This window comes from Protopterus annectens, chromosome 7.part0, assembly GCF_019279795.1.
Source record: "Protopterus annectens isolate FY-2018-M chromosome 7.part0, PAN1.0, whole genome shotgun sequence".
In the NCBI taxonomy this organism is placed as follows: Eukaryota; Metazoa; Chordata; order Ceratodontiformes; family Protopteridae; genus Protopterus; species Protopterus annectens.
In genome coordinates this window covers 973,830,689-973,854,161 of record NC_056739.1, presented here as the reverse complement: position 1 = coordinate 973,854,161, position 23,473 = coordinate 973,830,689, and the positions used below count along the sequence as shown (strand labels likewise).

General features: G+C 39.7%; 1 protein-coding gene across 2 annotated transcripts in view; it reads left to right on the top strand.

Annotated features, from left to right (window-relative positions):
- The first annotated feature begins 4,597 nt into the window (after positions 1–4,597).
- Positions 4,598–23,473, top strand: part of LOXL1 (lysyl oxidase like 1) — a 395,821-nt gene continuing 376,945 nt past the window's right edge. For both annotated transcript variants that reach the window (XM_044077551.1, XM_044077552.1), the window contains exon 1: positions 4,598–6,114. In XM_044077551.1, the coding sequence (XP_043933486.1) occupies positions 4,980–6,114 (1,135 nt within the window). In that variant the 5' untranslated portion in view covers positions 4,598–4,979. The remainder of the gene's footprint in view (positions 6,115–23,473) is intronic.

Below are 23,473 nucleotides of genomic sequence, written 5' to 3'. Positions count from 1 at the left end.
GCCTTTTGAGACTTCACATACCCTTCCCTCCACATGCCCACGTGTAGACATAGATATACAGACTCGGAAAATACTCATAGACATACAGACAGATGCAAGCATGAGGTTGTGTATGCAAGTGCACATAGATACTCACAGGCTCACCACTCATATCATATGCTAAGCTTGAATTTGCCTTCCAGCACACATTTTGGTGCACACAGGGCATCTACACACAGTTCCCATCTTGTGTATTTCTATCTGCTCTATTTTTTCAACATGACACAAATGTACTGGAATAACTTCTATTGGAATCATCTGACTTTGAAATTTTTTCATCCTGCAACATGTACATGGGCAGTGAATGTGATGACAGCATTGAGGAATAAATACAATTCTCCTGTGCTATGTGATTATAGCAGTCTGTTACATGACATCTGTTCCTATATGGTTAGTTATGTAGGGCCATGTGTAAAATGTTCATTCACATATTACTTAATTATATCCCAAAACTTGATGAGTGAGTTTGTCCTATAGCTGAGGACATGTGCCTCTCTTTGGTGTACTCCTGCACATCTTTCCTGAATGATACGTGCCTTATGCTCCTGATGTTAGTAGCCTTGTGACTCAGATTCTGCTGGTTATGCTATACTATCATGTTGCGCAGAACAGAACATGCTACAAATATGGCACACCTCTGAAATACAAATCAATCAAGGCATTATGCATCTACAGAGATGTTAAGAGCCCTTTCTTTGATGATCTGTGCTTAAATGTGTACAAAGGTGTTTGCATTCTGGAAGCCTGTTAATGAACTTGGGCTGATGTCGACAGAAATTGTTGAAGTGCAGATACCCCTGATAAGTCTTGTGCATCAGATGTGCATATTCTGGAAGGCTTACTATATTACACAGCTATACCACGCTTACGCATTGTGCATACTGCCAGGATGTTGGGCATGTGCATTAATTATGTTGCCAGTATAACTACATGACATATGCATGTTTAGAATGTAGATCTTCCTGTTTGTATATGCAATGATTTCAGGGGCTACTCATTCTCATATTGCAGTATGAGTGACTTTGTTGCCCTAGTGTGTGTGCTGGTTTTGTACCAGCATGAAAGACACATCCTACTCTGCTTACCTTTCTGGCAAGTGTGCATAATTATAGATAGGCCTGCGCTGTTGCACACTGTGCAAACTAATTTAGGATGATGCTGATAGAGAACGTGGCTGTCTCAGTTTTGTGTCCTGATAGTCTTTGGAACATATAGTGGCAAGAATAGTTACTGCTATTACTTTTGTTTACAGTGGAACAGGTCTCTCTCTACCTCAATGGGCCTTCATTCTAAAGTGCCAGATGTGTTACGCACAAGATCTACTACAATAGAATCCACTCCACAAAATGGAAATGCTTCTGTTGTAGTGAGGGTGCTGTACTGCAGACATGCTCAGTATTGGTACTAATACACCCACTGGCATTTGTGGATGCCTACTTTGTGTGTATCATAACTCTCAACTTCTTAACTCAAGGGACAAAGCCAAAAATAATGGTGGGAAAAACCCAGATCAGGGACAGATTTTAAATATTGCTCCTGTAAAGTTAGAAATGTGCTAGAATAACATATTTTGCATTAGAAAGCATTTTATGAAGGATATGAAGTCTGAAACTTATCTTCATGTCATTTAGTTGTTAACTGCCGTGCCATATTAAATTTAACACAAATCACATCCCCACATATTCCACATATTTCTTTCATTTATAGATTATATGATGGTTTGGTGTCTGTGTCTGTGAGATACATGACATAACTTGGACTGTAGGGTTAGGGAACACATGTTGTGATCAGGACTGAAACTACGATTCATGTACTGAGATTTCTAATCCTACAGTACAATACATTTCCTTTTCATTATTTCTGAGAATTGTTTAATTTATTATATAGTTTTTCACTGACATTAGTGGGCTGTGTTAAGTGCTTACTTTTCTACTGAAAATGGCTTTAGGCAGTTTGCATGCCCTTTGCAAATGGTGCCTTGTGTCTGGTTTTCTACTGCAGTTAAAAACTGTGTGGAATTTTCAATCATGTTTGTACTGTCAGTTCTTTTTCTGTATTAATGTGCAGTGTTAAACTGAGTTATGTTACAACTGTATTTTTGCATTTTCAGTTATGTTTTTAGTTAGTTTAGTTTAGATGAAGAGTCCTTTATTCTAGGAATGCCATGTTCAAATTCACTAGTTCCAGTCATTTTTATGTTGTTTATTCTTTCATTTTAATGTTTTTTTTTTTCATTTTAAAAATACTGAATTTCATTTCTAGGAAGCTAATTTAGGTGGCAGTGTCTTGAGGGAGCTTGTGCGTATGTATTTTTTCTGTGCTATTTGTGAAGTTACTATTTTACAATAAAGAAAAAATGTAGTGTTTATTTATTTTTTATTGTTTTATTTTAGTTAACTTTACTTTAGTTTTTAGCAAGTAACACACACATATTGCAAGGGGATTTTAGTAGCTCTGAGCCAAGGATGTAATGATGTAATATATATACTTATCTCTCTCTCTTTGTCACTCTCTTAATATATATATATATATATATATATATATATATATATATATATATATATATATATATATATATATACACACACACACACACACACACACACACACACACACACACACACACACACACACACACACACGTGTGTATCATTTATATTTATTGGTAGAACAATCATTATTGCTGCTTTACATCACAGATCTTGGTTGTTGCTGTTTGTCTTTCGGCTTTTTCCCGGTAAGGGGTTGCCACAGTGGAACTCCGGTCCACTAATGATTGGCAGTAGATTTTTATGAAAAGCCGAGGTGCCAGCTCGGTTATTTGGTTTAAATCTCAGCTAAGGTTCATGTATGGTCTCCTTATGTCTAAGTGGGATTTGCCAGGTGCTTCAGTTTTCTTCACCTTGTGGCCCCCTAATCTGCCCATATGGATGCAGTGTGTGAGTGAGGAGTGAGTGTGTGTGTGTGTGTGTGTGTGTGTGTGTGTGCCCACATGTGTGTCCCTGCATTGGACTACTGCCTTGATTACAACTAGTTCTGTATGCCTTATTCTGAGATAGACTGTAGCTCTCCTATGACAGTGAATAGTTGAAAGTGTCATAGGAGAGAACTAAACACACACACAAACACCCCCCCACACACACAGACACACATACACAGACACACACACACACACACACACACACACACACACACACACACACACACACACACACACACACACACACACACACACTCACACACACATACACATTCACACACATCCCTCAGCCTGAGCAGAATACAACTTGATTTCATACCTTTCAACCTCTAAGGCCAAGAAATCCTGACAAAGCTAAAAATAATGGGGAGGGGGGCAAAAACCCTAACTCAGTGAATGATTTTAAATAATACTCTTATAAAGTTAAAAAGTTGCTAGAATAACAGGTTTTTAATTAGCATGCATTTTCTGAAGGATATGAAACTTGAGACTGAAATGTATATCAATATTTGGTCACCCTAAGCCTCTGTGATTTGCCAGAAAACCATACATTTTATGAGGAGCACACTAAAAACATGAGGCAAAAATCTGGACATTCTGTGAACATCTGGAATGTTGAGAGGTATGCTTGTTTTGCATGGACTACAACACTTAGCTTATAGCACCAGATGATATAATCTTCAAGTATCTGATGTATAATTTGATTTTCTCTTGGACAGTTTTCCAAGAGAAGACGTTGAGTTCCAGGAGCTACAGCAAGGAAGGCAAGCAGATCCTAACTTGTAATAATAATAATAATAATAATAATAATAATAATAATAATAATAATAATAATATATTATTTCTTAGATATTAGGTTGAAAGTAATACTGATTAATTAGTTAAGGCACAATAAGTCTTTTTGTTTGGAGGTACACTTCTGTAGCGGAAGGAAGTTAACTCAATTCAAAGGGTTACCTAATGTGCAAAACACCAGTGTTTGCATGTCTGAAGCCCACATCCTTATCCTGTCCTCTATTCCCCTTATTACGTTAATGTGGAACTTTAGGGCTTGTTAGTCCATTAAAAAGGAACTCCGTTTTCCAAGAATAAAATGCTATAATGCATATGCATATGCATGACGTAGCATTGCAGATATGAAGGAAGTTACATTTGCTGTATCCACACCCACAGATCATCAGTGCATGCAAATACCAGCTGTATGAATTACTGAAATGTGGCCACCTAAATATAAACGAAGGCAAAATGTGTACAGCTACATGCCTGGTCCACTACTTGAGTATTTGCTACAGTGAACATGTGATGTCTTGCAAACAACAAGCTCAAAGAGAGTTCACACATGAGTTTGCTTACACTGATTTTTATGCAGCTTCTCCCTTATAAAGGTGAAAAGTACTAAAGTACAATGAAAAATGGGATAGAGAAGTTAGCAGTCATGTGCAGTGTTCACAGAAAGCACTTGCAGACAAGCAGAAAGCCCTATGTAAGACTAAACCTCAGGGATTCTAGGACCTGGCAGAATCCTAAGAATCCCAAACTTTTTTTTTTTTTTTTTGTTGGTCAAATATTTCTCTGACTGTTACCATTCATTCACAAGAGAGCGAAAGGGAAAAAACTTTCAGCTTGCAGGGTACCTAACATTACTTGTTCAGCAGATCGTGGAGCAGTGTAAAAAGGCAAGCCAAACCTCAGGAACCATATTTTCATTGGCTATAATCCTCCAAGAGACTTTTACTCTCATCTTCAGAAAAAAAAATACTTACTGGATTATTTCTGTTACAGCATGCCTGGAAGAAAACATCAGTGCTGCAGATCAAATTCCAAATAAATGTGGTGTTAGTAAAACATACACACAAAGTTTCTGGCAAAGTCAGCCAGCTCTCTGACTGTAACAGACACAAGCTGAACAATTTTCTTAACTGTTTTTTTGTTTAATATATCTTGTTTTTATTCTAAAATCATGAGCTTCAGTGTTGGGGTCTGGCTGACACTAGTATGGACTGGAGAAATCTTTGTGGTCCATGCACAGAGGGAGACATCAGAAAGTAGCCCATGGAGGCAGAGAATTCAGTGGGAAAACAATGGACGAATTTACAGCCTTCTGAACACAGGATCAGAGTACATTCCAGCTAGACAATCCAGAATAAATACAAACCCAACAGTTTTGCTTGAGGATTCTGCAAGAAATGAGGGGCAGAGAGGCAGTGGAAACACCAGGAGGCAAGCCCCTTCTATACCTGCTAGGGGAAACTCTGAAACAATACGGGGTCAGACACGTCACCCATTTGGCTTTGGCTTGGTACCAGATAACTGGAGACAGGGGACAACTGGAGATGTACCAAACACACGCTTCAGACCAGCCACATCCAGTAGACAAAGCCAGTTTTCAAGTGCTTCCTCCACTTTTCCACAGCCACCTTTTGGACAGCCACCTTTTCCACAGAATCCCCAAGCCCCGCCTGTTTATCCTTATGATCCTTATGACTACCAACCCCAAAGAGGTTATGAAGAAGGGCAGCCACCATTCTTTCAAAGTTCGGTGGGCACTGGTGGTGGTAGTTATCAGTCACGGACAAGGTATAATAGCTTTGGTGATGAAACATTTCCCAATAGACCCTCAGGCAATTATCCATTTATGGAGAGACAATATGTTCCAGCACCACAACAGCCACCAGCACAGGATGCACTGGATCGGAGGTACACTCACAGTCTTTTTAATGATGTCAGAGATCAGGCACGTCTTGATACAGAAGTGTCCCAGCACCGCCCTGGACTGGGTGAAGGAAACCCTTCACTGGGCACAGTTGCAGTTGCTCCAGACTTACCAGTGGGCACTGGGACAGGAATGGGGACCGGCACAGCATTCCAGCCTCAGCCACCTTTTAGATATGTGCCAGCAGAGCCCTATGTTCCATCTCGACCGGTAGAACCTTATATGCCCTTTCCTGGTCAGGAAGTGTACCCTGCTCCAAGAAGGGGCGCATTTTTCCCACCAAGCAATTCTGACCCCAATATGGCAACAACAGAAGAGCAGCCACCTCAACAGCCACGAGTTAATGTAGGCAGTGTGTACAGAGCAAATCAGTATGGACGAGGTAAGAAGTATTTATAATGCAGTAGGCATCTCCCTTATGTCATGTGTTACTCAAATCTCTTGTGCCAATGTACAGTGTGGGGGGTCTGAAGGGTGGCTATGTCTTCTACTGCAGCTTTAGGGAACCAATTTGGGTGAAATCACTAGTCATGGAGTCAATTTCCCTAATCCTATAGCTGAAGGTATTTCATGTATCACAAAAAGCAACCCTATACATTTTATTTATTTATTAAATGACTCTCTTTCACTCTCTCTGTCTCTGTCTCTTTCTCTTCAGGATGATGCAGTATTTACATAAGATGCTGTCTACTAAAGGTGGTTTTATATAGTTTCTGTAGGTTTTATGAACTGGGTGTCTCTTGGATACTTTTCCATTGTACTTCTGGTGTAATTTAACTTTTTTATAGTGTCAGGCAAGTTTGTGGCATTATTTTAGTAGTGCAGTGAGGATTAAGATCAGATAAGTTACTTTAAATGTTTAGCCAGAGTTTTAGAGATTTTAATCATATTTAATTTGTTATTTAAAATTAGGTCAGTTTTGTCAGTAATACTGTTTTCAATTATTTAGTTGCTGCTGTGATTTTCTGTTACTTTTTGTGATTTTATGTTGCCTATTTCAATCTAATTGTGTTAAAAGTCATTTCTATGTATCAGTTATGGAGATATAATGGCTTTTCTGTTGTTTGAGTGAGATTTTTCTGTATTGCAGTGTGTGAAATTTGTTTTCTTTAAGTAAGACTGGTGCTGAATTACTGATTGGTTATGGTGTTTGAGTGGTAGATGATGGGCATAGAGTGGGAGAATTCCTGATGACAGAATAGTGATACATAAAAATATCTATATTCTGTATCTCATATTTGTCCTAAAATAACTTGATAAAAAGTATGACAAATGTATTTATCAGTCTGTAGATATTTTTATTCATCTCCATCCTATGTTCAAAATAAAAATGTTTATTGCTATCTTGTGCATGATATCAACCATCTTCAGACAATCACCCCCCACTCTAACAGTGTATCTCAGACCAAATAAAGTAAAAAAGGAACACATACCAAATAAACATTTACCCTCAAGAAACTTCCACCCCCCCAAATTAAACCCCACTAAACCAAATATGACCTTGATGTAATGGAAAATAATACTAAAACTAATGAAAATAGAATAAAAATAAGACTAAACCATTCAATCAGAAAACATCATTACTTGCAAAATGGACTAATTTCTTGATAACAAAACCAAATAAGATTAGACTACCTGAAAAATTATAACTAAACTATCAGACTAACATAGCCTAACACATGGTGATTACCCTTTAAAAAGGTAATCATAAATACTGAATTTAGAAAGCAACCTATGGGAGAGCCCATTCATATAATCAACTGAAACTATGTAAGCCCTTTCAATACGCAGCTTACACAAATATTATTATTACCACATCCCAATGAAATCAACAGTAGCTCATGCTAAAGAACAGGAAAACTAGATAAATGGAACATATAGGTTCATAGGTAGGTTCTAGGCTATTGGCCCTAGGGCCTATATAAGCCTAGCCAAAAAGGTACCCTGGCTTTTGCCATCCAAGAAAATTATTTTCCTGTGCCACTGTCGAGTAGAGCTACAGAAGTGATCCTCAGGGTGAATTTCCTATTTCCCATCCAATTATCAAGTGCTAATGAGGAGCTTTGTTTGATATAGATAGGTAGTTTGTTCCAGAGTATGGGGAGTCTCTGGGACAGGAATCTATCCCTCCAGCATGTTCTGTTTATTGTGGTGACCAGGTTTAGGTCCTTAAAGCATGTACCTCGGAGGGATTTGGGATTTCTTTAAGTGGAGCATGTCCATCAGCTCTGGGTTTGACATAGCTTTGTATGTTAGGCAGAGATTGCCTCTGAGTAGGTGATATGCGACGGAGTAAAGCTGGAGTTTTTTGAGACTGTCTGTGTAGGGCATCTGTTTCAGGCCGGTAATCATCTTGGTGAGGTATTTCTGCGGCCTTTCCAGTTTTTGTAGATGTCTTGTGAGGTACATACCAAAAGGGGCGTTGTACTCTATAGTGGGTCTAATGAGTGATGAATAGAGGGGAACAATGACCTCTTTTATTCCTGGATGAGAAACCTTTTGTGATGAGGTGTGCCATGTAGAAGGATTTCCTGACTACTGTAGCAATGTGATTATCAAAGGAGAGACTACTGTCCAACTGTGTCCCAAGGTCTCTTATCACACTTTTGGTGTTAAGTAGACTACCACCTATGTGATAGTTCATGGGTCCAGAATTTTTACCAAAGGGGATGACAATGCACTTTTTGGCACTGAGATTGAGGCCATGGCTTTGACACCAGGCATCTGTCTCAGTGAGGCCCTTTTGTAGGATGTCCACATCATTAGGAGTTTCGATTATGGCTCCTAGTTTGCAGTCATCTGCAAACTTTGCTAGCCAAAGACCCTGTGTGTTAGCCTGTACTTCAGAGAAGTAGATACAAACAGGAGAGGACCCAGGACTGAATCCTGTGGTACTTCAGTTGTCACTGGTCTGAAGTCGGATTTAGATGCAGGTCTAACTGATGCAATGTATGAAACATCTGGTACAGTAAGATTAGGAAACTTAATTTAATGTGTACACTGCGGAACACTCCTTCTGCTTACCTTATTGTCTCCAAGAACATTTTTACATTGTTTTTCAACTCCCCAGTCACCCAGTTTCTGCCCACCAGCTATTTGATTAGGTATACTGGTTAATGATGACCTATTAGTAAATCTTCTGTTCCTAGATGTATAGCAGAAATCATTGTACGGAGGAAAGGCTAAGGATGCCATTGTGAAAACTGCTGTTTATTGCTCTGTGTTTAAATCATAAAATATATGTGCACATCTGGTCAAAAGAAATGCATTTAATATTAAGAAATACGTAGTTTAGCATTTAATATAATCTTTGTGGGGGTCACAGTGGGACTGCTAGGAAAACACCATTAGTATTTGAAGGCATATAATATCTGGGAAAGGAGCCAAACAACTGTTTTCTATTGATTTTCTATCTGGAGACAGTTCTACTTTTTTATACATTGTTTAGTAAGAACACATATACTCTTGTGGTATCAGACTGTGCTCCAAAGTTCCTATATAACTCTATGACTTCCCTCGTGATGCATTTTTTCATGAAGAGGTTGAATCCCTCCATTTATTAGTGCACATATTTATAGTCATTTTAAGTGAATGTTGCATTGCTTTGTTGTAACACGATGTCATTCCTTCAGCTCTATGGACGTTACTATTTTCTAAGCGTAAGTACTTAGCACTGATAGTTCACAGACTTGTGTTGTGCAGCAGTGTTTTTACAGCAATCCTCTGATCGCATTTACATCATTTTCTGAACTGGTCTATGTGCTCTGTGGCTTTAGTTGTTTTGTAAGAAAAGCATTCTATTGCATTTACAAGTGTGTACTGTAGCTTCTCTGAAATGTGAGTAACAACTCCAGAGCTATCATAGATTCAGCACACAGAATATTTATGTTAACTGATCAAGTCCAGATTCACAGTGTAAGATGGATGCTCAGAAAAAATAAACCTAAAATATAATAATTGGTGACTTAATACAAGTGCTTCTGGTGTTATGTTAAATACTTTATGGTTTGGAAGTCATTGCTGATTACATACATGGCCAAAATAGCCAGTAAAAAGATAATTCTGCTTCTAAGTACATTTTCTTTTTGTCCCAATGTTACAGTATGTATGGTTCTCATTTTGGAACAATTCTAGTTTCCTGTATATTTTATTTATTTAGCTATTTCACTTAGCTGTAAATCTATGACGGACTGACATCATGTTCAGGACTGATTTGATGCATTACGCCCTTTTCTTGTTTGGATTAGCTCTGGCTCCCCCATGGCCATGAGTAAACAATGTTTCCGAAAATGAATGAATTTAGTTATTAAGTATTTGGAGAGCTGAGTAAACCTGAGTTCAGTGCCAGCTAAAACCCAATGGATAGATGTCATGAGAACATAGTAGTAATATACTGAATAGCCAGAAGTAATGCCTTCTTGATGTAAGGATTTAAAATTGTAGGCTGAAACTTTCTGAGATTCTGAACAGATAAGGGAATCCCTTCTCATGGAGGGAAGTCAAGCCAGCTTGATTAAAGCACTGCTTGTCAGCTGACAAAGAAGTGTTAGCACTGCTTATATACATAGATAGATGTTCATCTACTTCTGACTGAGAAGTGTTAGCAGTGCTTATACGCACAGATAGAATAAGATGTTTATCTACTTCTGACTGAGAAGTGTTAGCAGTGATTATACACATAGACAGATGTTCATCTACTTCTGACTGAGATGTGTTTGTGCTTATACACATAGATATTCATCTACTTCTGACTGAGAAGTGTTAGCAGTGATTATACACATAGATAGCTGTTCATCTACTTCTGACTGAGAAGTGTTAGCAGTGATTATACATATAGATATATGCCCATCTACTTCTGACTGAGAAGTGTTAACAGTGACTATACAAATAGATAGGTGTTCATCTACTTCTGACTGAAATGCACCTGTAATACAGTGATGGCATTAATAGTCATTTAAAAAGAGAGTTAGCACCATTCATTTGTAAGATCCAGATGGGTAGGTGAATAGTACTGTAGCACTGATCCAAGTACAGGCACTGCTAGATTATTCAGTACTACCAAAAGTGGAAAATGTGATTGTTCATTTCCTATCAATATACTGTAACTCTGCTTATTATGATAGGGCAATAGAATGCTTGTACATTTTCCATAGTTTACTGCACCATGTGCAGTATATAGCCTTAGGATCATCAGATCATAGTGATATAATGAATATAAAACTGGACTGTTTAGTCTTTCCCCGTTTATTTATTCATTTATATTCGTTTACCAGGGTAGTGCTCTATCAATACTGATGAATCTGGAGCCAATTCTTTACAAATATTGTGTTCATATGCATATGTTAATTTCAGCATTTGAGTACTTCAGGATGTTCTTTTCTAATAGTTTAAACAGGCATTTGTGCAACAACTATATTCTTTGTTATTTAATAAATGCCTGTGCTGCAATCTTGATCTGAATAAATCTCTCACATTACTTGTCAATTTATCTATAATGTTTAGGCTTGTGGATTTGACGTTTTCATACTCTTGAATTCCCTTGTCATGATTTTTGCAGTGAAAATAAGAAAGTACAGTTAAATTTTGAATGATTGCTGCTGCAGTAGCCTTAGCTATATATCCTACCAAGGAAATAATAGCTGGCCAGCTTCCCATGCTTCAGGACACTCTCCATGCTCCCAAACTGTCCGGCAACTCCAGCTGAGCTGACGGGCTCAAAGCCCTTCAGAGCTTTCTTGCTGGCAAAGAGAGGGAGGCTGAGCCATTTAAGGACAGTGCTAGGAATAAAAAAAAATGTCCGCACCCTGGCATAAAAAAAAAAAAAAAAAAAAACATCAAAAAACAAAGGGGAAGGAAGCAGTTAGTGCAGGAATGATAATTCCATCATCTACTGTTACGTTAAGTTCAACTTACACAACTGAACCATGTTCTTCAAATTGATCATTGCTCCAGTAGCGTTAGCTGTATGGGTAGATTTCCATAGCTAACTATATCTAGGGGGTGGAAGGAAAAGGGTCTAGGAGCCCCTGAGAGAATGGTCCTACCAAAGCTTGATCTAGATCTACAGAAGGAATCAAGCTTACAGTGCTTTGTAAAAGTATATACAGAGGACCAAGTAGTTCCTTCTGGAATCCAATCCGAAAAAAGCCACAGATGAAGCCAAGACTCTTGTAGAGTGGGCCTTGACCCTGCCGGGAATAGATTTGCCATGGTGAGTATAACAATAGTAGCACCCTTAGACAACCATTTAGAAATAGTCTGTTTTGACACAGGTTGTCCCTTCTACTTACCTTCATAAGAAATGGAAAAATTGATCCAAAGATTTAAAAGGTTTAGTTCTATCAGAATAGTATCAGAGTTGTCTGTGGACATCAAGGTATGGAGTATCCTTTCTCTTTCAGTTTTAGGTTCACAAAAGAAAATGGGGAGATGGATAGTTTGGCTTAAAGTAAACTTGCATACCACTTTAGGCATAAAAGAAGGATTAGTTCTCAAAGACCGTGTCCCTTTGGAAAATTAAATATGGTTGACTCACTCAAACAGCTTGCAACTCAGACATCATTCTTGCAAAGGTAACAGCAATCAGTAAAACTGTTTTGCATGTTAAGAACCTCAAGTCAGCTGGATTAGCTGGTTCAAACGGAGTGTTAGCTTCACTAACACAAAATTCAGATCCCAAGGATGGGCCACTGGTTTACTTGGAGGGCTCTTATGCAAAACACCTTTCAAGAACATTTTGACATGAGACTGCCCTTGAAGAAGGAGGATCCATGGGCAGACATGCTGGAATGGCCAATAAATGAACCTTGACAGAGGAATAAGAAAGGCCATAGGATAGTAACTCACACAAATATTGTAAAACCAGATAACAACTAGCCCTGAATGGGTGCTGGTTATGTTGCTGGCACAAACTAGAAAACATTTTCCATTTGCTAATATATAATTTTCTTGTAGCAAGGTTTCTTGTCTCCATTAATACCTGCTGCACATCCTCAGAAAGCAGGTGTCTAAAGGGAAGAACTTGTCATCCAAGCAGTCATTTGAAGATGATTGATGGGTGTATCAAAAACCCCTATTATTGTGTGAGTAGATCCATTCTGTGAGGAAGTTGTGGTAATTGCTCCTGGTCACTTCCAAAAGAAGAGAGAACCATGGTTGCCTGAGCCAGAAGGGAGTCACCACAATGATCTCTGGGGATTCCTTCTAAATCTTCAGAAATACACTCGATATTAGTGGAAAGGGTGGAAAGGCATATGGGAACATTACTGTCCAAAGAAAAGAAAAGGAATCTGTCTTTCAGGCCTTCTTGCATGGAGTCCTGAAACAGAATTTTGTCAGTTGATTGTTCAGAGAGGAAGCAAAGAAGTCTGCTTCAGGAACTCCCCACAAATGGATCAAATCTTGGAAGACCCCTGATCTAGTTTTCATTCATGTGGGTCTGCTCTGGTCCTGCTTAGCTTGTCTCCGACACAGTTTTGTTGTGATGGAATGTAGGATGCCTATAGAGTGAGACTGTGCTGTGAACCTATATCACAAGCTAACATGGGTAGTCTGCAAAGGGAGTTCAACCTGGTTCCCCCTTGCTTGTTGATGTACCACATGACTGTGGTATTGCTTGTAACCACTTGAAGAGGTCCCAGGGACCAAAGGTGGTCCAGAGAGTTGAGTGCCTTGATCAGGGCAAGCATTTCCTATATATTTATATGCTTACATTTATCCTTTGTGTCCCACACCCCCGTGTACTTGTATCCCTCCTGAAACTGCTCCCAAAGCAAAGTCTAAAGTGTATGTGGTGACTCACTGCTTTGGAGCAGGGAGGGAGAAGGGGCTACCTGGATTTAAGGATATATGTTATCTCCACCAAAATATTTCTCTTCAGACAAACCCCAGTACTGAGATCTGAAAAGATAAAGGGTGTTGATGCTGGGACCAAAGACTTTTCAGATATCAGTGTATCTTTCTTACGTGGACTCTTTCCAGGGGTATCAGGAAAATCATAAATCCTGAGTTATTCCCTCATAGTGACCAAAGTCTGAGGGGAAAACCTTAGAAACAGATCTAATTAAAGATCTAATTTGTCCTATAGAATAAAAGCTCTTTGAACTGACTTGTTTAGTTGACATCCCAGGAACACAGTCCTGTGTGAGGGAGAAAAGAAAGAATTTTAAATATTTTCTTGGAATCCCAGCTTGTGCAAGAGATCTCTCACCTAAGAGAGACATTCTTGACATTTTAAAAAAGATTCTGCAAAGATAAACAAGTCATCTAAATGTAGAAAAATGTGGATACTATGTAACCTGCAATCAGCTATAATTAGAGTTAGACACCTTGTGAACACTCTTGCTAGTCCAAAGGGTATCGAACACTCGCTAGTCCAAAGGGTAAGGCAGAGAGTTGACAATAATTTAGGCACCCAAAACCTTAAGAAACATCTGAAGTCTGGATGAATAGGGATGTGATGATAAGCATCTTTTAAGTCTAGTGTTACCAGGAAATTTGTAGTGGAAGAAGAGGTAACATTGTGAACTGACATCATTTTGAATTTGGGAAATTTCACAAATGGGGTTAAAAAAGAAAGATCCAGAACTGGTCTCCAAGCATTCTTTTTCTTTGGCACTAGGAATATCCTTGAATAAAACTTTTTCCCCATCTGAGAAGGGGGAACTTTTTCTATCACTCTTTGGGAACATATGTACTGAAGAACAGGTGGAAAAAAAAAACAAACAAACTGATTTTTTACCAGAGTTGCTCAGAGCATGGCATTATTAACCAGAAATTTGAAGTCCATCTAAGAGTATCCAAGGCATTCACTGAAATTTTCAACAAATAAGTAGTATTTAAGCCTGTGTTATGCACTTGTGTACTGTATTCTCTGAACTGTTGCTTCATTCATGCCCCCAATTCCCTCCCACCCCAGTACCTCTAAATTTAAAGTACTATAACCACTCCCCCACTTTCTAGATCTTATCTGCTTTCATCTGGGATAATTCCTCCCACCCCCATTTTTCTACCTACATTTTAATAGCACCTATTAGCTTTCATCTGGCATTCTCCCATCCCCTTCCAGTACCTTTACCTCACCACTCTATCTTCTGGTGTTGCATCACCAGGTAAAACAGTTCCTTAACTCACTAGCTGAATCACAAATAATGATATACTCCTCTTCACTACCCCTCTTGTTCACACCATACCTCCTTACCTTGTATGAAAACCAGTTTCTCATGGGATTTCAGGTGCCGAAAGGCCATACTATCACCCCCTGGCTGTAAATCCTCCCACCTTCAACCATACTTACAGTACCAGGTCCTATCCAACATCTTGTTCAGTCTATCAACATCTCTACCCCAGGCACATTAGCTCTAGATCCAAACACTGCCACAAAATAATAAACAAATTCCTGAAGTTCATCACCAAGTATAGATTTAACCTAATACTTGGTGGTGATATTCACCCCAACCCTGGCCCACCCACTTCAGCTACACATACCCCCTCAACTTGCAATCTAAGCTACAAACGTACAATTAATAGGCCAACTAACTCTCTCCTAGCCTGTCATCTCAATATTAGAAGCATTAATAACAAGGTACATTAATTGCATGCACTTCTGGATGTCCACTCCCCTGAGATTCTCTGTTTATCTGAAACCTGGTTAAAACCTAACACTACAGACAATGAACTACAGACAATGAAGTGTTACCACCTGGGTACAACATACACAGGCTGGATCGTGCTTCCAGGAAGGGGGTGGGATAGCTGTACTCTATAAATCTGAGTTGAATGTCACCATAGATGTAATACAACCAACTCAGATTAATAACTCAGAGATTCTTGCCACCAAATTGGAACTTAATAAAAATAAATGCATTAATATCATCTGTATGTACATTCCCCCAGCTAACAATATATCTACACTTGAAGATATCCTGCACTGGATATCATGTCATTACCCCCAAGAAACCCTACTACTTGGAGACTTTAACATAGACTGGGGCACCTGTTCCTCTGTATCCCCAACCACCCATATTTAACCTGCATGCATTTACACAAATCATATCCACCCCTACCAGGATAGGTAAACCCAACCAAAAAGAAAGCATACTTGACTGGGTACTCATAAATAGTCATACCCCAACTGTACACCTCTGGTAGCCTCCCTGATGGCCTAAACAATCACCTTCTCACATATGTAATTAAGCACAAAGCCATTAATTCCCAACAACCCTTACTCAGAAAGGTTAGAAACAATAAAAACTTTGACCCTGCCAAATTCCAACAAGAACTAAACTCATGTAATTGGTCTATTCTAAAATACCTCCCCTTAAAGGAAGCAGTAGCGTACTTTAACAACAAATTCCTTGAGATCCTTGATTTGCATGCACCTGTTCGTTCAAAGAGAACAAAGGCAACAACTGCGCCATGGCTTTCTAAAGAGTCTAAACTTAAAATTACCCTTAGAAACAAAGCATGGGCTTTATGGCATTCTTCTAAAGACCCCCAAGATCACATTAAATACAGGCAATCATGGAACGAAACTAAAAAAAATCCATTTTACAAGACAAAAAACAATACTACTGTAATTTACAGACAGTAAATCAAAATAACCCTCAGATGTTTTGGGCAGGTTTAAATAATCTACTACATCCTGGACAAACTTCAGCCCCAATCCCTGCTGCTACTATTGATAAAACCCCTGAAAATATTTCTGACAGTTTTAACTTATTCTTTACTGAGACAATATGAGCCCTAGCTAGCCAACTACCTCCTAGCTCCCCTGGTCCTGAAAGTACCACCCCTAGAAACCTACTTACGTTCAGCCAATAGCTATACTCTCTCCACTTGCAAAGATTATGGAAAAATGTATTCATAGACAACTCATGCACCACCTAATCCAGAATCACCTTATGGCAGACACTCAGCATGGCTTCCATCCTCATCACAGTACTACTTCAGCCCTCCTAGCCTTTACCAACACCATAAACCATAATCGCAGCAATAATTATATATCCTCAGCCCTCTTCTTGGATCTTTCCAAGGCATTCGATATGGTTTATCACCAACTTTTAATCCACACCCTGCAAACATTCTGTCTAGATACTAGAGCCCTTCAATGGTTTCAATCCTACCTGAATGGTCGACAGCAAGCTGTCCTCTGGCAGAACAAACTCTCTAATCTTATACCTAACACCCTTGGAGTACCACAAGTCTCTATACTAGGGCCCTTGCTGTTCTCCATCTTCATTGACAACCTTTATACTGTCATCCCAAAAGTCAGCTGTATCCAATATGCTGATGACTCTACTCTGATTTGCTTGGCCACATCTCCAATAGAGTTATGGTCAGCTACCCAGACCACCTTTAATGCAATAGAAAACTGGCTTTCTGAACGTCTTCTGATCCTAAATCCCCAAAAAACTAAAATGCTGTTATTTTCACCAACACGTAGGTCTACCGCGTTCACCTTTACCATAAATTCAGATGATGGCACAATAATCTCCCCTGACCCCACTACAAAACTATTAGGTGTCATCATAGATAATAATCTAAAATTCGACCTACATGTTAACCAAACTATCAAAACCATCAATAAAGTCTAGGGTCACTTTACAGAATAAAAGCCTTCCTAACCCCTCCAGCTAAAATTGTCATAGCTCGCTCTCACTTCTTTCAACCTTTCTGTATGCAACCCCTCTACTCTCGAATTTAAACAAGACTATCCTTAACAAACTCTCAATTTGCTACAACCACATTGCCAGGTTTGCCACTGGGCTGCCTTTTAGGACACACCATTGCATCAATCTAAATCAGCTTGGGTGGCTTGAACTACCCAGCCTAATCCAGTATAACCAACTGATTATGGCCTATAAAATCCTCTATAATCCGGACAATACTCCTGCACTTAAAAATATTATCACCCTCTATAACAATCATAGACCGCTTCGATCCTCTAACAAACTACTAATTCAGACTAGCAAAATTAATAACACAGCCGGTGACTCTCTCTTTGCAAACTCTGTAAATAGACCCTGGAACTCTCTTCCAGCTGATATTACCTTACTTTCTACCTTAGGTCAATTTAAAACTAGACTCAAACAACATTTGGCACATAACTAGCTATGTCAATGTATCAAGCCTGGCTAACTCTCTCTAGAATGTGTAAAAATCTGTTAACCAGTTTACTGTGTAATTTAATTTAATCCTGACTTACGCTTGGGATTAACTCTAACCTGTGGAACTTGTTTAACTTGCTTACTTATGTAATCACTGTAAACAGTCTGTTTGTAATATGTAATGCTGGTATTATGTAATGCTGTATCTGCTTACCCTTGGAGCTTTTCTCCCCGGGCCTCCACTGAAAATGGACATGCATCCAGTCGGACTATCCCGGTCAACAAATGTGAAATAAAATAAAATCAAATAAATACTGTTTTTGCTGCTGTGACTAATTAATTCTGGACTTTCATATTTTACTTCATCTGCCTTAAATAGGGGTCTAGATCACGTAGTCGAAGTGCCATAACTTCAACTGATATATGTTCGAACACATATGTCTGAAGTTACGGAACTTCGACTAGCTATAAAAAAATAAAAACACAATGGACAAATATAAAAATTGCTGTATGCAGGGGGGCAAGCCCCCCTGCACCCCCCACCCTGCTACTTAAATATACAAACTCCGAGATCGCACCACATTGAAGTGAATCGGAACCTTCACTTATGGAGATTTCCATTCACATGCTCAAACATTTACAAATTCGAACATATGGTCTCGACCATATGTCGTTCAAAATTGTAAATGTTCGACTACGTGACAGGAACCCTGAAATAGCATAGGCTGGATTCAGAGTTGCTGAATCTAAGCTGTTTGATATCACTTGAGCACTAAAAACAGCCATCTTACATTAAGAGGGCCCCTCTGCACCCTTGTGGCAGAAGTGTGTAGCTCAGGCCCCATCTGAGTTGGAGATTGCTGGAATAAAGGCTCTGTGAGGGGCTTTTCTATTGGCAGATTGTGTTAGAACAATTTAAATTCATTTGTAATTAAGCACCATATTTGTGTGTAGCTGTGCACTGCGCAATGGGTGTTACTGGTGCCTTGTGTAGACGCAAACGCATATAATCACATTTTTTCCCTGAACGCCACTCAGTAAAACCCTCTCAGGCTTCCTTGCTCCTCTTCTGGTAACTCAGTTGGGCACTACTGCACTGCAAACAGTTCAGCTAAGCACTGAGTAGTGTCGCCCTACTTTCTTCACTAATCCAATATCATTTTAAGTCCCCCTGCTAATTCCAGAGCAATAGTTAATCTTTTATCCTCCACAAACCAGGAATTACCTGCTGCTGTGGACAGTCAGTTTCCTAACATTTCTCTAGCTATCCTAATTAACATGCGCATCCTGAGGCAATGTAGCAATTGCCTCATGTTTGCTGATAATCACCTGCTCCTAAAGCAAACAAATACAGTATGCGAGACATATCACTATACAATGGAACTTGAATCAGTCCTCTCATGTAACAATAAACAACACATCAAAAAGGTTGTCAGCTCACAAACCTCTCCTCTTACACAAGATAAAGTCAAGAAATATAAACCCACATATACAAAAGTACTCACCAAGAGCTAAACAAAAGACCAGAGCTCTCTCAAGAGCTGACAACCCTCACATACTGGTACATGAACAGAATCTACTAGTACTCATAAAAACAAATATTACAGAGTCTCAGCAATCAAGCCCTTAATGCAAAACACTTCAAAACCAAATTTTCTAATCCTAGGCGACAATAGTGAGACACACAGACATCCCTCTCACCAGGCTGGACAAGGACAAAGTCATGTCAGCTGCCTGTCATGTGGCAGGATCTGCTAAGTCACGCACGTACTCAAGTCACTCAGCAGCAATTACTGTTATGACTCTTTCATAGTACATGCTGGAGTGAATGATCTGAGATGTACCTCTCTGGACTAAATGAATAGAGACATGACAGACTCTCAGATTACGTGTGTCAGGCAGGTATGTCCGCAGCCCTAATCAGCAATCTACCTTCACCGAGGATGATGCCATAGTACAGACAAAAAATGATTGATTTCAACAATTGGCTAACTTCTGGTGTCACTGCAAGGGGATCCAATATCTGTCTGCCTGGGAAGACATTTTCGACAATCCTTGAGGCTTCACCAGAGATGGGCTTCCCCTGTTTCCTCAACGCTTTAGGATATTGGCAAAGATGCTTGCCTCCCCCATTGAGCTTTTTTTAGGCTATGTCAAAACAACAAAACTTCTGACATAGAAAAATACTCTAGAAACATACTGCTTAATGCTAGGAGCCTAAACAGTAAGCTGTACTCTCTGGAAGCACTCTCAGCTTGGAAGATGATGACGTCTGTGCAGTCACTGAAACTTGGCTCAGAGCCACAGAGAGTGCCCCAGCCATGCAGGGCTACAATTTCTTTCACATGTTCAGACCCCAAAATGAGCATGAAAGAACCAAAGGTGGAAGTGTATCCATTTTCATTAAATCCAAATATACCTCGCGACTGGTGAAACAGTACAACTCTCTTGAGCTACTCTAGGTCGAAATAACTATAGGCAAAACACCCTCCCACATCATAGCTAGCTATAGGTCCTAGACCATGAACCAAGAAAAACACACTGCCTACTTGAACTTGCTTGAATCGCTTAGTATACAGCTAAACATCTTGGTCATGGGAGACTTCAGCTACCCATCCATCAACTGGGCAACTTACATGATCACAAACACAACTACACTGAGGTTCCTGGACTTTGTTAACTCAAATGTAATGGAACAATTAGTCTGCACTACAACAAGGGGCTCAAATGTCCTAGACTTAGTACTTACTAATATGAAAGGGCTACTGCACTACCCCCAGTATGCTGCCGTCCGTAGTTATGACAGACCATAAATCTGTCTCATTTGAAGTAAAACTCAGACCTGAAACCCCCACAGGAGCAAAAAAAATAAAAATTTCTCCAAAGCAAACTGTTGCCCCCTAAGTGATGATATAAATGGTTTTAAAGTTCCTGCTAACAAAGCAGCAATGACTCCAATGCAGAGAAGTACACAAATGCCCTACATAGCCACTTAAGCAAATTTATTGAATCAGCAGTAACTTTCAGGACTAAAACTGGGTCCTCTTGCAAAAACAAGCCACACTGGTGGACTGGAAGTATAAATAAGTTATATAACAAAAGAAAGAAACTGATATCTATGAACAAGAAAGAACATACACAGCAAAGGAAGATTACTCTTCACAGCCTAAACAAGCAAATCAGAAACCTTGTAAAGTCCTCTAAAGCTAGTTACAAGACTAAATTAGCATCCCTAGCTAAAGACAATCATAAGGTGTTCTTTAGCTACATTTGAAACCTCAAAGGAAATACTCAGCTGTGTGCCAAACTTACAGTTGACAGCACCACTCACATGGAATCTGAAGAAATGGCCAACCTACTGGCTGACAGATTTGGCAACAGTTTCACCCACCTGTCCCTACCAGTCATACCCCATAGAATTCCTGACACCTGTCTTCTACTGTTTATCTCCAAAGAACAGGTCATTCAGGCACTCACCAAGGCCAAAAATATGGCCTCTGTGGAGCCAGATAATATCCCAGGCTGCATACTAAACAATCTAAAACAAGACCTAGCGGAACCACTTAAATGTCTCTTTAACCACAGCCTGAGGACTGGTTTTATGCCAGAGGAGTGGAGAACAGCAACAGTAATCCCTTTGCACAAAGGGGGTCCATCAACCCACCCTGGTAATTATAGACCCATTTGCCTGACCAGCCTTATCTGCAAGGCCATGGAAAGAATCATTATGGACCTTATCAACCAAAACATAGGCAACCTTCAACTCTTGACCCAACCCAGTTTGCTTTCATCAAGGGTAGATCTTGCTTATTAAACCTGGTGAATTTATTTGAGAAAGTTACCAATGACTTGGATGAGAGTAAAGCAGTACACACCACCTATCTTAATTTAGCCAAGGTGTTTGACACAGTTCTCCACTCAGGGATCATTGAGAAGCTCTCCCAGCTGGGTATCAACCCATTCATCACAAGGTGGGTAGCAAACCAGTTACAGATAGAATGCACACTGTTAAATCTGTGGAATCCTCATCCACCAGTAGACCAGTTAGCAGTGGTGTACCATGAGGATCTGTACTGGACCCTTTACTATTTGGAATTTATTTTTCTGAAGTCCAGTCAAAATTTGATAGCTTGTGGCTTACTAAGTTTGCAGAAGACTGTAAACTGGGTGTAATCATAGAGTCCCCCAACAATATCAACAAATTACAGAAGGGACTGATGCAGACAAATGACTGGTGCCAGGGCCATGGACTGAAACTAAAGGCAAAAAAATGCTGCATTATGCCATTTGGCAGAGAAGTAGCCCCTGCTAGTTATGATACAGACAGCACCCCTCCAAGCTCAAACACAGTGGTATGAGACTTGGGAATGCAGGTTAATAGCAATCTAAACTTTGATCACCATGTATTAACAGTAGTGATGAATGCCTTCTACACTGCTCATCTCATAAATAAGGGCATCACATCCAAGACCAGGGAGGGCATTACTCTGCTGTACTCTGCCCTTATCAGACCACTAATTGAGTATAATGCTTCCTTCTGTATGTGCCTCACCAGACACCTGCAGCAGCTGGAGACACCGCAGAGGTTTCTAACCAAGAAAATTCAGGGCCTCCAAGACATGACCTACATGGAAATACTGAAAACCCTATCATTGTACTCTGTATCATACAGGTTGCTGAGAGACGACCTGTGCCTGGCCTACAGAGCAGTCTCTGACCCTGCTGTAATGGAAATGCTGCACATCCATAAATCAAATGGGACAAGTCACTCATTCCATGGATATCAACCTGGCCTGTGACATTAATAGAACTTGTGCAAGAGACAGATATGTCTCCCAGAGATTACCAATCCTCTGGAATAAGACCTCACTTCATGTGAAGCACAGCTCCTCATTGAACCTATTTAAGCATGACCTTGACAATTGGATGGAAACTGCAAATTCACCTCAGGGTGGCATCTATGGCCCTCATGGACAAGGTCACTCAGTGCTGATCATAGTATTGTCCTGCAAACAATGACCATCTAACTATAGTGAACTAGGGTACTTGGGGTTTTTACATGGCTAGGCTTGTAAAGGTCCTAGGGCTATTAGCCAAGTAACCTTCTATGAGCCTATGAACCTATAATCTGTAAGATGAGGAATGATCCCCTAGAAAGGACGAATTTCCTCCTACTGCCATCTATAACTCTCATGAAAGATTTTCATAACCCATTTGTCTGAAACAATCTGTTGCCAAAGAGAAAAATGAAGACTCAGAATTTATAGAAGAGAAAAGGGGCCAGGGTGGGATGGGTTCACAAAGTATCTTCAATAGTCATTCAGGGTAACCATTTGGAATGTCAGAACTCACTCAGGAGAGTCCTAAAATACAAAGACTGAATGGCTGAAAGAATGGACTTACATATACTAAGTCTGATATGCCATTTCTTGGAATATTCTCTGTTCTCTGAGATATGGCTATCTTGGAGTTGGCATATGTATGTTTGGGGTGTGTGAGAGGTGCAAGGAGGCTTGCCCCCCCAAAAAAGGTATAAGTAGAAGAACAATGTGATGTCCCATCACTGGCCCAGTAATCAAGGACCCTCAATCCTCCCCACTAGCACCAGTGGGGGCGTACATTGGGAGGATGACA